General features: G+C 34.5%; 1 protein-coding gene across 1 annotated transcript; it reads left to right on the top strand.

Annotated features, from left to right (window-relative positions):
* Positions 1 to 38: 38 nt before the first annotated feature.
* Positions 39 to 4022, top strand: LOC113261416 (olfactory receptor 2T33-like; the record flags this gene model as incomplete). The annotated part of the gene is made up of 2 exons (XM_026507539.2): positions 39 to 954; positions 3976 to 4022. Coding segments are annotated over exons 1-2 (963 nt in total), but the record flags the coding sequence as incomplete, so codon positions are not given.
* Positions 4023 to 15807: the final 11785 nt, after the last annotated feature.

Here is a 15807-nt window from a genome sequence, read left to right as displayed (position 1 = left end):
CAACTCTCATTCCTTGTCTTCCAGGCATGACTGGAGCCATGGAAGAAGCAAATGACACCACAGAGATAAACTTCATTCTTTTAGGGCTCTTTAACCACACTCCGACCCATGTGTTCCTCTTTTCCATGGTGCTCATGATCTTCCTCACCTCCCTGATGGGCAATGCCCTCATGATCCTGCTCATCCATGAGGACCCCCAGCTGCACACACCCATGTACTTCTTGCTTAGCCAGCTCTCCCTCATGGACATGATGCTGGTCTCCACCATAATCCCCAAAATGGCAACCAACTACCTGATGGGCACCAAGTCCATCTCTCCTGCTGGCTGTGGAACTCAGATCTTCCTGTTTCTCACTCTGGGAGGTGGTGAATGCTTCCTCTTAGCGGCAATGGCCTATGACCGTTATGTGGCCATATGTCACCCCCTGCGCTACCCTATCCTCATGAATCAGAAGCTTTGTTTGCACATGACCACAGGCTCCTGGCTTCTGGGAGGGGTGGACGGACTGATGCAGGCTGGTGCCACTCTGAGCTTCCCTTACTGCCATTCTCGAGAAATCAACCACTTCTTCTGTGAAGCACCCTCACTTGTGCGCCTTGCCTGTGCCGACACTACATTTTTTGAGTTTTTCATGTATGTGTGCTGCATCCTGATGCTCTTGATCCCTCTGTCTCTCATTTTGGCCTCCTACAGTCTCATTCTGGCTGCTGTGCTCCGCATGCGGTCCACTGCAGCTCAGAAGAAAGCCTTTGCCACCTGCTCCTCTCATCTGGCTGTGGTGGGGCTCTTCTATGGGGCCATAATATTCATCTACATGCGGCCCAAATCTTACCGTTCAGTGGCCCATGACAAAGTGGTCTCTGCTTTTTACACCATCTTCACACCTGTGTTGAACCCCCTTATATACAGTGTGAGGAATAAAGAAGTCAAGGGGGCTTTGAGAAAGTGGCTGGAGAAGCATTTTTTGCGACATCTATAGTGAGAGTAATTTGATAAAGTGGCAGCAGCCAAACTAGGTCTATTATGAAATTTGTGTTTTATCCATATATTTTTCTCTCACTTGGCAAATTTTCACTGTTTAAAAAAACTATTTCTTTAATATTTGGTAAATTAAAATTTACATTTGCCCTGCTTTCATATGTCATTATGTATTTTTGTTCTGGACTTTGGACCTCAGCAATAATAGTAAATGACTGAGGCACTGTAAATAAATGATAAGTGAGACATTGACAAAATAAAGGAGATTTTCAATTTTTAATGTCCTTGGGCCCTGCTCATGGGCTGTCAAGGAAGCTAGACTTTAACCATTACTGGAGTCAGCAGATTCAATTTCTGACCTGGGCACAGATTTTACATCTGATTCATTTGTAAATAACCTAAAAGGGAGCATTCCAACATAAAGCTAAGGGAGTTGAACCCCTCAGTTCCCATGGGACTGAAGTCATACAGTCCTCCAGATAAACTAAGTCCTTAGGTTATAGTCCTAAGATAAGATAAGGTCTATAATTTTCTAAAATGGCTTTCATCTAACGATTTTAACATTTCATGTTTCATATCCTTAGTGAAGACTGTATCCCAGGCAATTGTTCTAGCCTGGGCTGGAAAAACAAAAACAAAAACAAAACAGAACAAGAACAAAAACAAAAACCCTTTATTTTAGAGATTCTAAAAGGTTTATTCATTTTGTGTCAACAACTCCAACTCAACACCAACAACACAACTCATGTGTGCGTGTGTGTGTATGTGTGTTTTGAGGATGAATTATTTAAAAAGTGAGTAATTAATTAAAAAACAATATATATCTTACCTTAATATAATTTTGATAAAATAAATTTCAAATAAATACATAGTTAAATGACTGAAAAAAATAGAAATCTTGTAGGAAATATTGTCAAAATTTTTGCTAGAAGAGGATTTTGTGTGGCTGTACGTGAGTTAAGAAATCATTATGTACAAAGTAAGCAGATTGAACTGTTTAGATTTAAATATTGTTTATATATCATAATCACTGGCTGGCTCAGTCATTTAAGCATATGACTCTTGATCTCAAGATCATGAGTTCAAGACCCATGTTGGGTACAGAGCTTACTTAAAAAAATATACAGTAGTCATGAGGAGTAAAAGTGAACATCTTTATCTGAGAAGAGTAACACTAATTAAAAAATAATTCACACATGATGAAATCAGTAACATAAATCAACATAGACAATAGATTCATTCATAATAGTAATTAAGAGCAAAAAATTCATTTTTCCACATGTTAAAATAAATATCTATTTTCTATTTACTTATATAGATAAAAAATAATCTTTGATCACACTGAAAGCCTTAAGGCTTAAAGTTTCATCTTCTTTTGTGGTTAATTAAAGGAAGTAAATATAATGACTTGGGAAAAGTCTTATAATCTTTCTGCAACTTTTGAAGTGCAAGTTTTAAGATAATTAACTTTCCAAAAAAAGTTTTTTTTAAAGATTGTATTTATTTATGTGACAGACAGCCAGTAAGAGAGGGAACACAGCAGGGGAGTGGGAGAGGAAGAAGCAGGCTCATAGCGGAGGAGCCCGATGTGGGACTTGATCCTAGAATGCCGGAATCACACCCTGAGCCGAAGACAGACGCTTAACGCTTGCGCTACCCAGGCGCCCCTCCAAAAAAAATTTTTTTTAAATAACAAGGACATATACCCTACATATTTTAAGGAAATGTCACTTTAAAAATGAAGAAACCACAGTTTATTGTAACATTTCAGCTTCAGAGACAAGATTTTAGAATTTCTGAGAAATTCAGAATTCAAAAACAAACCAATAAACCAAAAGCAAACCAAAACAAAACTCAAAGAAACTGTTAGCAGAACATTAAGGTCCTTGGCAAGACCATTGCTGAAACTAATATAAGGCTAAATGTTCACTGAACTTGAACTAAAAAATGAGTAAAAACAGCACTCATCATCAGGAAAATGTCAATCAAAACCACAATGAGATATTACCTCACAACTGTCATAATGGATAAAATCAATAACACAAGAAGTATCAATTGTCAGTGACACTGTGAAGGAAAGGATCCCTCATGCAGCATTGGTGGGAATACAAACTGGGGTAGTCAGTCTAGAAAACAAAACAGAGGTTCCTCAGAAAGTTAAAAATAGAACTACTCCATGATCCAGCAATTGCACTATTAGGTATTTAACCAAAGGATACAAAAATACTAATTCACAGGTGTACATGCACCCCAATGTTTATAACACCATTATTTATAATTGCCAAGATATGGAAAGAGCTTAAATGTCTATCAATTGATGAACGGATAAAAAAGGTATAAATATGAATGTCAAAGGATACAAACATAGTGATTTGAAGTGGCACATGCACCCTAATAGTTATAGAAGAAATGTCCACAATAGCCAAACTCTGGAAAGACCCCAGATGTTCATCAATAGACGAATGGATAAAGAAGAAATGGCATATATATATATATAATGCACTATTACCCAGCGATCAAAAAGAATGAAGTCTTTCCATTTGCAATGACTGGATAGAACTTGAGGCATTATGCTAAATGAAATAAGTTGGTCAGAGAAGGACAAATATATTTCACTCATATGTGGAATTTGAGAAACAAAACAGATGAACATAGGGGAAGGGAGGGAAAAATAAAATAAGATGAAATCAGAGAGAGAGACAGACCATAAGAGACTCTTAACTATAGGAAACAAACCAAAGGTTGATGAAAGGAAGGTGGGTGGGGGGATGGAGTAATGGGCATTAAGGAAGCACTTGATGTAATGAGCACTGGGTGTTATATGCAACCGATGAATCACTAAATTCTACCTCTGAAACTAATAATACACTTTATGTTCATTAATTTTAAATAAAATTTTTTAAAAATGAAATCTTGTCATTTGCAACAAATGGATGGAGCTAAAGAGAATAATACTAAGCAAAATAGGTCAGTCAGAGAAAGACAAATATACAATCGTACTTGTAAGTGGAATTTAAAAACAAAACAAAACAATGCACAAAGGGAAAAAATTGAAGAGAGAGCACAAGTAAGAAACAGACTTAATTACAGAAAACAAATTGATAGTTACCAGAGGGCAGATGGGTGGTGGATGAATGAAATAGGTAAAGGGTATTAAGAGTGCATTTACCTTGAAGAGCACTGAGTAATATATAGAATTGTTTTTGTTTTGTTTTGTTTTAGAATTGTTGCATCACTACATTGTACACTGGAAACTAATATAACATGGTTTTAACTATATGGGAATTAAAATTAAAACAACAAAATGAAGCCTTATAGAATAAAATTCAGCATCTATGTTCTCTCTTTTCCTCCCAGTCAGTTTTCATTGGGGTTCCAGGAAACGGCTGAGACTTTCTGTGTTTCCAGTTCCTATGAGAAAACTACTCTTTCTATGGTTCTATATACTGCCTGCCAGTCCCCATCCTGCTTTCATATTTTACATGCAGGTCCCATTCATGAGCTACAGGAAGGCACATTGTCCAGGTGTCTCCATTTATCAAAGTGACAGAAGCTTCCTGTGGTTGCTTTTTTCTTTTCTCTACTTAGCTCTTTGGTGTCGCCATCTCCTATTAAATTAATTTTCTGAATCTATCTCTGCTTGAAAATACATAAAATGTTTTCCATTTTTTTAACTGGACATTTCATAAGAACCTTCTGTTTGAACGATGAAGAAATCAAGCACAGAAAAAAAATGTTTGGAAAGTGACAAGTTTCTCAAGAATTTACTTCTCATGGTTATGGAAGAAGCAGCCAAAGCAAAATGGGGGGGGGGGGGCGCTATCTCTAAAGTCCTTAGCTTAGAATTGATAAAAAGACATTTTAGGCCACATAGCATTGAACAAAGCAAATAATTACATGTCCTGGCTCATACATATGTAGTGGAAACTTCACTCCTCTCATAGAGATCAGAAGAAATCAGTGAATATTTGTAAAATATTTTTATGCAAAGATTCCAAAAGATTCCAAATACACACCCTCAGGAAGGGGGGTGAGAAAACCACTTAGCCACAAGAAAATCATTTTGTACAATTAGCATGGTAAGTAGGCAATGAAGATATTGGAAAAGGAGAAAAAATATTCCGGAGGAATGAGCCAAGTGTAATAATGAGAAAAAGTGGTGAATATGGTCCAAGGAAACAGAAAAGTGGCTTTGTTTATGAATGTTCTTCATCTATAATATAGAAGGCACGCACATATCTGCCCAGTGAGATTTGAGAATATCTGAGAACCAACTCCTGTGTTTCTCCTGTTCTTGAGTTCTTCCTTTTTTCTTTTTTTTTAAGATTTTATTTATTTATGTGACAGAGAGACAGCCAGCGAGAGAGGGAACACAGCAGGGGAGTGGGAGAGGAAGAAGCAGGCTCCCAGCGGAAGAGCCCAATGTGGGACTCGATCCCGGAACACCGGAATCACGCCCTGAGCCAAAGGCAGACGCTTAACGACCACACTACCCAGGCGCCCCAAACAGAAATCGTCATTTTCCCAGGAAATCTGCTCTTCTGCCTGTATTCATTTTCTCTTCTTTTTTTACTTTTTAAAGTAAACTCCAAGCCCAACATGGGGCTTGAACTCACAACCCCAAGATCAATGATTGCATTCTCTACCGACTGAGCCAGTCAGGTTCCTCTTGAGTTCTTTATAGGACTGTTTATTCATGTTATTAGGACCTTGAATCACCAAAAATTTTGCATATTTTGATGAATTGTATTTCACAGGTCATCTGATAAAAGAAATCATTTCTAGAACCTTCTTGGTTGCCTCCTCATCACATGGCTAAATACAACTTTTGGTTTTCTCTTTTTGAGAGGGTTGAACTTATCTTTTGGAGAAAATTAAGTGAGCCAAACACTTGGTAATCAGGAAAGAGAGCTCACTGATTTGTGATGCTGGTTAATAATCTGGATTTCCTTCTTCTGGACTAAGAATCATGCTGCACTTCCCTTGTCTTTGAAGTATAAGATGATCTGTAAATCATCAGGGAAATAACCATGTGTAACACCTGACTAGATGATTTAAGATAAAAATAACTGACCTTCCATGTCCTCTATTCACATGTCACAGACTGCAGATGTTCATGGTGAAAGAAGTGAAGGGGTGCAAGTTCCAAGATGATATATGGCACGATCAAGAATTTGATCTTTGTTATTTGATGACATAGGGACTTTTAAGCAACTGTTGGTTAAGCAGCATAGACTATCTATTTCACTGTCTCCAGACAGTCATACATTCATTGACTTATTCCTGGTACAGACATTATATCATTTCAATGAGAAAGTGTGTGTGTGTGTGTGTGTGTGTGTGTGTATACATATATATTAAATATGAAGCCAATTGGCACATAATCTCTGACATAAAATATTTGAAATGCTGAAGTGATATGTAATATATATGGGAAAAATTCATACACTTTTCTCAAATTTATTTGCATTATTTAGGAATACAATAATATAAAAGGAATTTGAAAAAATCATATTTTTCATTTTCTGTCAATGTGCTGTATTTTAGTAGTAAAACTATTGCTTTGAAGTGTAAACAAATTTATCCCTTCAGTTTTTCAAAATGACACTGAGTGTATCAAAATAAGCTAGGGTTTTAACTTATGTTGACTATGCCCCTCTTTAATAAAATCCCCATGAGAGGCTGAAAGTGATCATTAAATGCAGTGAATTTCTCAAAATTGTATGTATTCTAAGCCTTTGTCTGAGGCTCCACATGACCCTTCTCCTCTCCAAAATTATTCTCATTTATAAATTTCTTTCTTCTTCAATAATTTAACAACTTTTTAAAGGTTTATTCATTGATTTTAGAAAGGGTGGGTGGGCAGAGATAGAATCCTCAAACAGCCTTAGTGCTGAGCAAGAAGCCTGACATGGGGCTCTATACCAGGACCCTGAGTTAATGACCTGAGCCAAAACCAAGAGCCAACAGCCTAACCAACTGAGCCACATAGGCACCCCATAAAATAAATTTTTAATTTCATCAGGAATATGTGGCTGAGAAAGATAGTGTAATAGGAGGTTTCCCCATTTATGCTTCCCACCAACACCAATGTGCAGCTTTCCACTTATGAACTTGTATTTAAGTGACTTTTGGAATCCAGGTATGATGTCATGAAAAATGGATGGAGTGCAAGCCTGAGAACGACCTTTTTGTGAAGGCATACATACAGCTATGTGCCACATTCTCCTGTTATGGTCCTGGTTATAGACTGAAAAAAGATGTCTATAGACCCCCAGTCTCCCCGTAGATTCAGATACTGCTGTATATGGACCTGCTTCTTATACCAGCACCATCTGCCAAGGGATCTGGGAGGAAACTTGACCCCAGAGTCAGGCCCTCTGACCTTGACCAGAGTATTCTGAAGTAGCCCTAAGACCTAGCTCCCTACCCACTGATCTATTGTCCAGGGACACTCTTGCCTACCCAAGATCCTGACAGGGGGCACAATTATCTGTACCCCCAGATACAAGTCACAGACACTGGGCCCAGTTGTGGTTTCTGAAACAACACTGTGACTCAATTCTTGTCCTGCTCAGCTATTGTATGGGGCTAATTTTGCCTGAAGTAGGACCTGCCCACTTACCTGGCAAGAGCCTTCCCAGGAACTGAAGGGAGTGTCAACTATTCACAAACCTGGCTATAGTTTACCTTCTGTGGGCCTTGGAGTAGAACCTTGTCCCAGTTGCATCCCTGTTGACTATGGCCCTGGAGGACATGACTTCACCCAGGATCGTAGCCTAGTAATGTCCTTGGTAATAGGCCCTTCAACAAAATTGTTAAAAATATCTGAGCTACAATAATTTCTTAATGAATACACAATATAAAAGGACATAAAGTCTGGCATCAATAGAATAAAATGTGAAAGGAGGGGTAGGAAAAAATGTAGAAGTTTTTATATGCTCCTGAATTTAATTTTTTATCACCTAAAATGGAGTGTTAGAACTTTAAGATGTTTTATGTATGCTTGGTAGTATTCACAATGCTAAAACCTACAGTAGATATAGAAGAGAGAAAAAGAAAGGAATCTAAGTATAACAGTATAAAATACACGTAATCACAAAGGAGACAGCAAAAGAAGAGAGGAACAAACTACAAGACAGAGAACAATGAATTACCAACATGGCAATGCAATAGTAAGGCCTTAAGTATCAATAATTATTATAAATGAAAATGTAGCAAATTCTTTAAACAAGGGCTCCCTGGGTGATTCAGTCATTTAATCATCTGACTCTTGATTTCCATTCAGGTCACGAACGGCTCAGGATCATGAGGTCAAGCCCTTCATCAGGCTCTGCATTCAGTGGGGAGCCTCCTGGATATTCTCTTTCTCTACCTCTGCTTCTCCCCTGCTTGTGTTTTTTATCTCTCTCTCTCATAAATACATACACACATACATAAATACATAAACACAAATTAATTAATTCTGCAATCAAAAGATTTAGAGTTGTTAAATGGATAAAATACGAAAATACCAAGATCCATCACTATGCTGTGTATAAGAGACAGACTTTATCTCTAAGGACACACATAAGTTAAAACTGAATGGATTTCAAAAGAGATTCCATGCAAATGATTGTCGTAAGATAGCAGGGAAAACTAAGCGTATATAAGAGAATATATGCTTTAAGACAAAATGTGTCACAAGACACAAAAAAGATCAATAACTAATAATAAAGAGGTATATATGTACACAATATAGAAATAATATAGCCAATATTAACAGATATGAAGAGAGAAATCAACACAATGGAATAATAATAGGAGACTGAAATACCCCATTTTCAACAATGGGTGAATCATCCAGGGAGAAAATCATTAAGGAAAGCACTGACTTGTATGATGCTTTAGATAGAATCAACCTAACAGATATATAAGGAATTTTCAGTCCAACGACAGAATATGCAGAATTTGTCTCAAATCCACATGGAACATTCTCTAGGATATTTATTAGGCCACAAAACAAGTTTCAAGTCATATAAGAAGAATGACTATATCAAGTATATTTTCTGATTACATTGGTAAGAAAATAGAAGTCAATAGCAGAAGGAATGTTTACAAATACATGAAATGCAAATATATTTATGGATACACTATATATATTAAATATATATATTTGTATTTCATATATAGTCAATATATTTGTATTTCATTTATTTGTATATACACATATATTGCAGCAAAAGGATTTCTAACAGAATAGTTTATTGCAATAAAAGCCTAGTAAATAAAAAAGAAACATCTCAAATAAAAACCTAACTTTACACCTCAAAGAACTAATAAAAGAACATACCAACCCCTAGTTATCAGAAGAAAGAAGAAATAAAAATTACAATAGAAGTAAATGCAATTGAAAACAGAAAAACAACAGAAATATCAAGAAACTAACCATTTTTTTTAAGATTTTATTTATTTACTTGTTTGACAGAGAGACAGCCAGCGAGAGAGGAAACACAAGCAGGGGGAGTGGGAGGGGAAGAAGCAGGCTCCCAGCAGAGGAGCCTGATGTGGGGCTTGATCCCAGAACACCAGGATCACGCCCTGAGCTGAAGACAGACGCTTAACAACTGAGCCACCTAGGCGCCCTTAACTGTTGTTTTTTGAAAAGATTAAATTATTTTTTGTTAGGTACACAAGGAAAAAACAGACTCAAATAAACAAAATTATAAAGGAAAAAAGAGACATAGCAACAGATAACAGAAAAGTACAAAGGATCATTGAAAAAAAGTAACAGTTATCCTTTTTTTTTTTTTTTAAACCACTGGAGAATTTTCAGGAGATAGGAGATATGATCGGATGAATTTTTTTTAAAGATTCTATTTATTTATTTGACAGAGAGAGAGAGAGAGTCAGCAAGAGAGGGAATACAAGCAGGGGGAGTAGGAGAGGAAGAAACAGGCTCCCAGCAGAGAGCAGGGAGCCTGATGGGGGTCTCAATCCCAGGACTCTGGGATCACGCTCTGAGCCAAAGCCAGATGCTTAATGACTGAGCCACCCAGGCGCCCCTTTATTAACAGTTATTCTACAACAAATTGGATAGCAGAAAATGAAAAAAAAATAGTTCTTAGAAACATCCAACCTACAAAGATTGAATCATAAAGAAATAAAAAATCTAAATGGAGAAAGGACAAGAAGACTGAAATAGTAAATAAAATATCTTAAAACAAAAAAAGCCAAATATTGATTACCTATCTTCACAGGTGAGTTCTATCAAACATTTAAAAATTAATGCCAATTATTCCCAAATTTTCTGTTCATGTGCACGCACACACACACACACACACACACACACACACAAATAGAAGAGTAGGGAACACTACTTGCAAATAATTTTACCAATCTTACCAGGGAAGCCTTGCTGTTAAACCAAAGCCACACAGTGACACTACAAAAACAGAACTACAGGCAAATATCCCTGATGAAGAGAGTTACAGAAATCCTCAAACCCAATTCAAGAGCACATTAAAGGAATCATACACCATGATCAAGTGGGATTTATCCCTGGGATACAAACATGGCTCAACATATACAAATCAGTAACCATGATAAACCATATGTGTCACAAAATGATAGATAAAATCATATGATCATCTCAATAGGTGCAGGAAAAACATTTGATAAAATGAAACATATTGTCTTGATAAAAACTCTCCAGGGGCGCCTGGGTGGCACAGCGGTTGGGCGTCTGCCTTTGGCTCAGGGCGTGATCCCGGCGTTACAGGATCAAGCCCCACATCAGGCTCTTCCGCTATGAGCCTGCTTCTTCCTCTCCCACTCCCCCTGCTTGTGTTCCCTCTCTCGCTGGCTGTCTCTCTCTGTCGAATAAATAAATAAAAATCTTAAAAAAAAACAAAAAAAACAAAAAAAAACTCTCCAAACATTAGTTATAGAAACAAAACAAAACAACTCCACATAATAAAGGCCCTTTAAAGCACACCCACACCTAACAATATAAGCAATACTAAAAATGCTGAAAACTTTGTTTCTCTAAGATCGGAAACAACAGAAGAATGATCATTCTTAAAATTTCTGTTCAGTATAGTACTGAGAGTTCTAGCCAGAACAATTAAGCAAGGAAAAGGTAGAAGACATTCAAATCAGAAAGAAATAATCTACTTTCTTCTTTTTACAGATTACATCATCTTGTAACCAGAAAAACACAGAAGACTATCAAATAATTGATAGAACTAATAAACAAATTCAGTAAAATTGCAGGACATAAAATCAATATACAATAATAAGTTTTGTTTCTATACACTAATGGTGAAGTACAAGAGAAGTTAAGAAAATAATCCATTTATAATAATATCTAATGAATAAATACTTAGGAAAAATTTAATCATGGAAGTGAAAGATCCCTACACTGAAAGCTATAAGAAATTGATAAATAGAATTTGAAGAAGGCACAGAAAAATGAAGAGAACATATGTTCTTTGGTTGTAAGAATTAATTGTTAAAATTAATTAATATAAGATTTAATTTAAGGATTATTTGTTACAATATTCATCCACCAAATGCTATATTCAGATTGCATGCAATTCCTTCAAAATTTCAATGCACTCTTCAAAGAAATAGAAAAAAAAATCCTGAAATTCCTGAAGACCACAGAAGCCTCCAAATTTCTAAAGCACTTTGAATAAAAACAAAGCTAGAGGAGTCACAGTCTGAATTAAAACTCAATTATTAAAGAAGTTACAATCAAAACAATGTGGTACTAGATTAAAAAATGGACACATAGGCAATGAAATTGAAAGAGATCCAAGAAATGAAGCTGCTTATATACTTAACATCAATCATTTACAAGAGTGAAAAGGATACACAAATGGGGGAAAATATTCTCTTCAAAACTGGTGATTGGAAAACTGAATATCCACATGTAAAAGAAAGAAACTAGACCTGTAGCTCACACCACTCATAACAATTAAATTGAAATGGATTTAAAATTAAAAGTAAGATTTGAAATTGTAAAACTGTCTGAAGAAAAGATAGTGAAATATTTCTTTGGCATTCCTCTTGATGACATTTTTTTGATATGAGAGCAAAGTACAGGCCACAAAAACAAAAATAAACAAGCGAGGTTACATGAAACTAAAAGGATTCTACAAAGTAATGGAAACAACCAAGAAAAGTAAAAAGCAACGTATGAAATAAGAAAATATTTGCAAATCATCAATTTATAAGGGGTTGATATCCAAATTATATGAGGAATAAATAAGCTCTATGGAAAAACACAAGTAGGTTAAGAAAAATAGAAACAATTTAGAACAGAAAATATAGCAGAACAAAATCTATGGGATACAGCAAAAGTGGTTGTAACAGGGAATTTAACAGTAATTCAGGCTTGTCTCAAAAAGCACAGCGAATCCCAAACATAAAAATCAATATATATATAATATTTACATTTATATTACATTTATTATATATCATATATATCAATAAATATGATATATATTTCATATATATTTACCACATGTTTATATTATATATTTATAATATGAAATTAATATAATAAATATATTCATATATTTTATATATTTTATATATTTACACAATAAATATAATAAAATAATGAAGACTAAAATATAATAAATAATAAAATAATAAATATATAATAAATAAAATAATAAATAAGAATATTGTAAATGGAATCAAATATAATAATTTATATTTATAATCTATATTTTATATTTATATTATAATTATTTATATATATTTACAACTTAAACTAGAAAAATAACAAACAAAGGAATAAGTTAGTAGCAGGAAATAAATAATGAAGATCTCATTGGAAATAAATACAAATATAATAAAAAGAAAATAGGGGGACACCTATCTGGCTAAGTCAGTGGAATGTGTAAGTTTTCATCTCAAGGTTGGGAATTTTACACCATGTTGGGTGTAAAGATTACTTAAAATACGTTTTTTTTTTAATTTTTTATTTAAATTCTAGTTAGTTAACATATAGTGTAATATTATTTTCAGGAATAGAATTTAGTGATTCATCACTTAATCTAACAGTGCTCATCACAAGCACCCTCCTTATTCTCCATTACCCATTTAGCCCATCCCCCCACCCACCTCCCCTCCACCTCAGTTTGTTCTCTATAGTTAAGAGTCTGTCTAGGAGTAGAATTTTAAACCAATCAGTTTGGAATTTCCTGATCAGCACTTGCCATCTTTTATTGGTAAAATATTCTTTAAAAAAGAGAAAATACAAAAAATCAATGAAGCTGAAAACTGCTTCTTTCATAAGGTAAACAAAATTAACAAACCTTTACCTAGACTCACTAAGAATAAAAACATTCAAATAAGTAACATCAGGAATGCAAAAGAAGGTACATATGATGCCACAGAAATACAAAGTGTCATAAGAGTATACCAAGAAAAATTACATGCCAATAAAATAGACAACTTAGAAAGATGGATAAATCCCTAGAAATTTACAATCTCCCCAGACTGACTCATGAAGAAAGAAAATCTGAATGCATATTACTAATAAAGAAATTTAATTAGTAATCAAGAGCCTCCAGCAAACAAAAGTTCAGGAATAGATAACTTTACTAATGAATTCTACAAACATTCAAGAATATTTAATACTTATCTTTCTCAAACTCTTCCAAAAAATACTTCTAAATTCACTTTACAAGGGTAGCATTATTCAGATACCAAAACCAAGCAAGGACACCACACACACACACACACAATAATAAATAAAAATAGGTGCAAATATTGCCAACAAAATATTAACAAATTGAATTAAAGAGTACATTAATATAATCATATACCATGATCAAGTGGTATTTATTCCAGGGATGCAAGGATGATTCAACGTCTATATAGCATTCAATATGATACACCACAATTACAAAATGAAAGATAAAAATCATATGATTATCTCAATAAATGTAGAAAAGGCATCTGACAAAATTTGACAGTTATTATAACTCTCAACAGAGTGTGTGTAGAGGAAAAATACATCAATATAATAAAGGCAATTTATTACAAACCCACTGTTAAAATCTAATTGTGAAAAGCTGAGAGGTTTTACCTTAATATTAGGAATAAGACAAAAGTACCCACAAAACTGGGGTGCCTGGGTGGCTTAGTTGGTTAAATGTCTGCCTTCAGCTCAGGTCATGATCCCAGGGTCCTGGGATGAAGCCCCCAGTCAGGAGTTCTGCTCAGCAGGGAGCTTCTCCCTCTTCCTCTGCCTGCTGTTTCCCTTGGTTCAGCTCTTTCTCTCCCTTTCTCAGTCAAATAAATAAATAAAATATTAAAAAAAAGAATACTCTCAATCCCACTGTTAGTTGACATAGCATTAGAAGTCCTAGCTGAAGCAATTAAATTTTTTAAAAAAGCAATATAAAAGACATTGGCAAATTGGCAAGAAAGAACTAAAACTGTTACTACTTGGAGATGATATGATAGTATATATATAAGTATTACAACCACCAGAAACTGTTAGAATAAATAAGTTTGGTAATGTTGTGAGACATAAAATTAGTATACAAAAATGTATTCTGTTTTTTACAATAATAATGAGCTTATAGAAAGAGAAATCAAGAAAATCCTATTCATATTCATATCAAAATGAATAAAATATGAAAAATTGTTTTTCAAGGAATAAATTAAAGGATGTAAAAACACTTTTAAACTAGAAACTGTAAGATATTGGTGAAACTAATGAAAGTAGACATAAATAAATGGAAAGGAATTTCATGTTCATAGAATGGTAGAATTAATATTGTTAAAATTCCCAAACTACTGAAAGAAATCTACAGATTCAATAAAATCCCTACCAAAATACCAATCACATTTTTCACAGAAATAAAACAAATAGTTCTAAAATTTGCATGGAATCACAAAAGGCCCCAAATAGCCAAAACAATCTTGAAAAAAAAAAAGTGAAACATATTATGCTCCCTGATTTTAATGTATAATACAAAGCTATATTGTTCAAATCGGTATGGTGTTGACATAAAAATAAACACATAGATCAATGGAACACAATAGACAACCAGAAATAAACTCACACGTATATGTTTGATTAATTTACACAAAGAGGGCAAGAGTATACACTAAGGGAACGACTGTCTCTTCACTAAATGGTGGTGGGAAAACTGGTCAACTACATGCAAAGGACTAAAACTAGATTACCATTTTATATCACATATAAAATCAAACTAAAATGGATTAAAGTACTAAATGTAAGACCTGAAACCATAAAACTTATAGAAGAAAACATACGTAAAAATCTCCTTGACATTGGTCTTAGAGATGCTATTTTGGAGATGATTTCAAAAACAAGGGAAACAAAATAAAAAATAAACATATGGGGTTTCATCAAACTGAGAAGCTTTTCTGCACACAAAGGAAACCATTAACAAAATGAAAATAAACCTAAGGAATGGAAGGAAATATTCACAAAAATATATCTGAGGGGTTAATGTTCAAAATGCATAAAGAACTCATACAAATTTGCAACAAAACAATCTGACTTAAAAATGGTCAGTGGATTTAAATATAAATATTTCCAAGGAAGACAGATAGCTGACAACCACATGAAAATAAACTCGACATTGCTGATTATCATAGAAATGCAGATCAAAACCACAATGAGATGTTGCCTTACACTTGTCAGAATGTCTAGTATCAAAAAGAGAAGAAATAATTTGGTGAGAATGTGGAGAAGACAGAACAAATGTGCATGGAAATGTAAATTGGTGCAGCCACTAAGAAAATACTATGGAGTTTCCCTAAAAAAATTAACAATGGAGGTACCATATGAT

This window comes from Ursus arctos, unplaced genomic scaffold, assembly GCF_023065955.2.
Source record: "Ursus arctos isolate Adak ecotype North America unplaced genomic scaffold, UrsArc2.0 scaffold_5, whole genome shotgun sequence".
In the NCBI taxonomy this organism is placed as follows: domain Eukaryota; kingdom Metazoa; phylum Chordata; class Mammalia; order Carnivora; family Ursidae; genus Ursus; species Ursus arctos.
The sequence above is the reverse complement of the archived record's forward strand: the minus strand, read 5'-3'. Positions and strand labels throughout refer to the sequence as shown.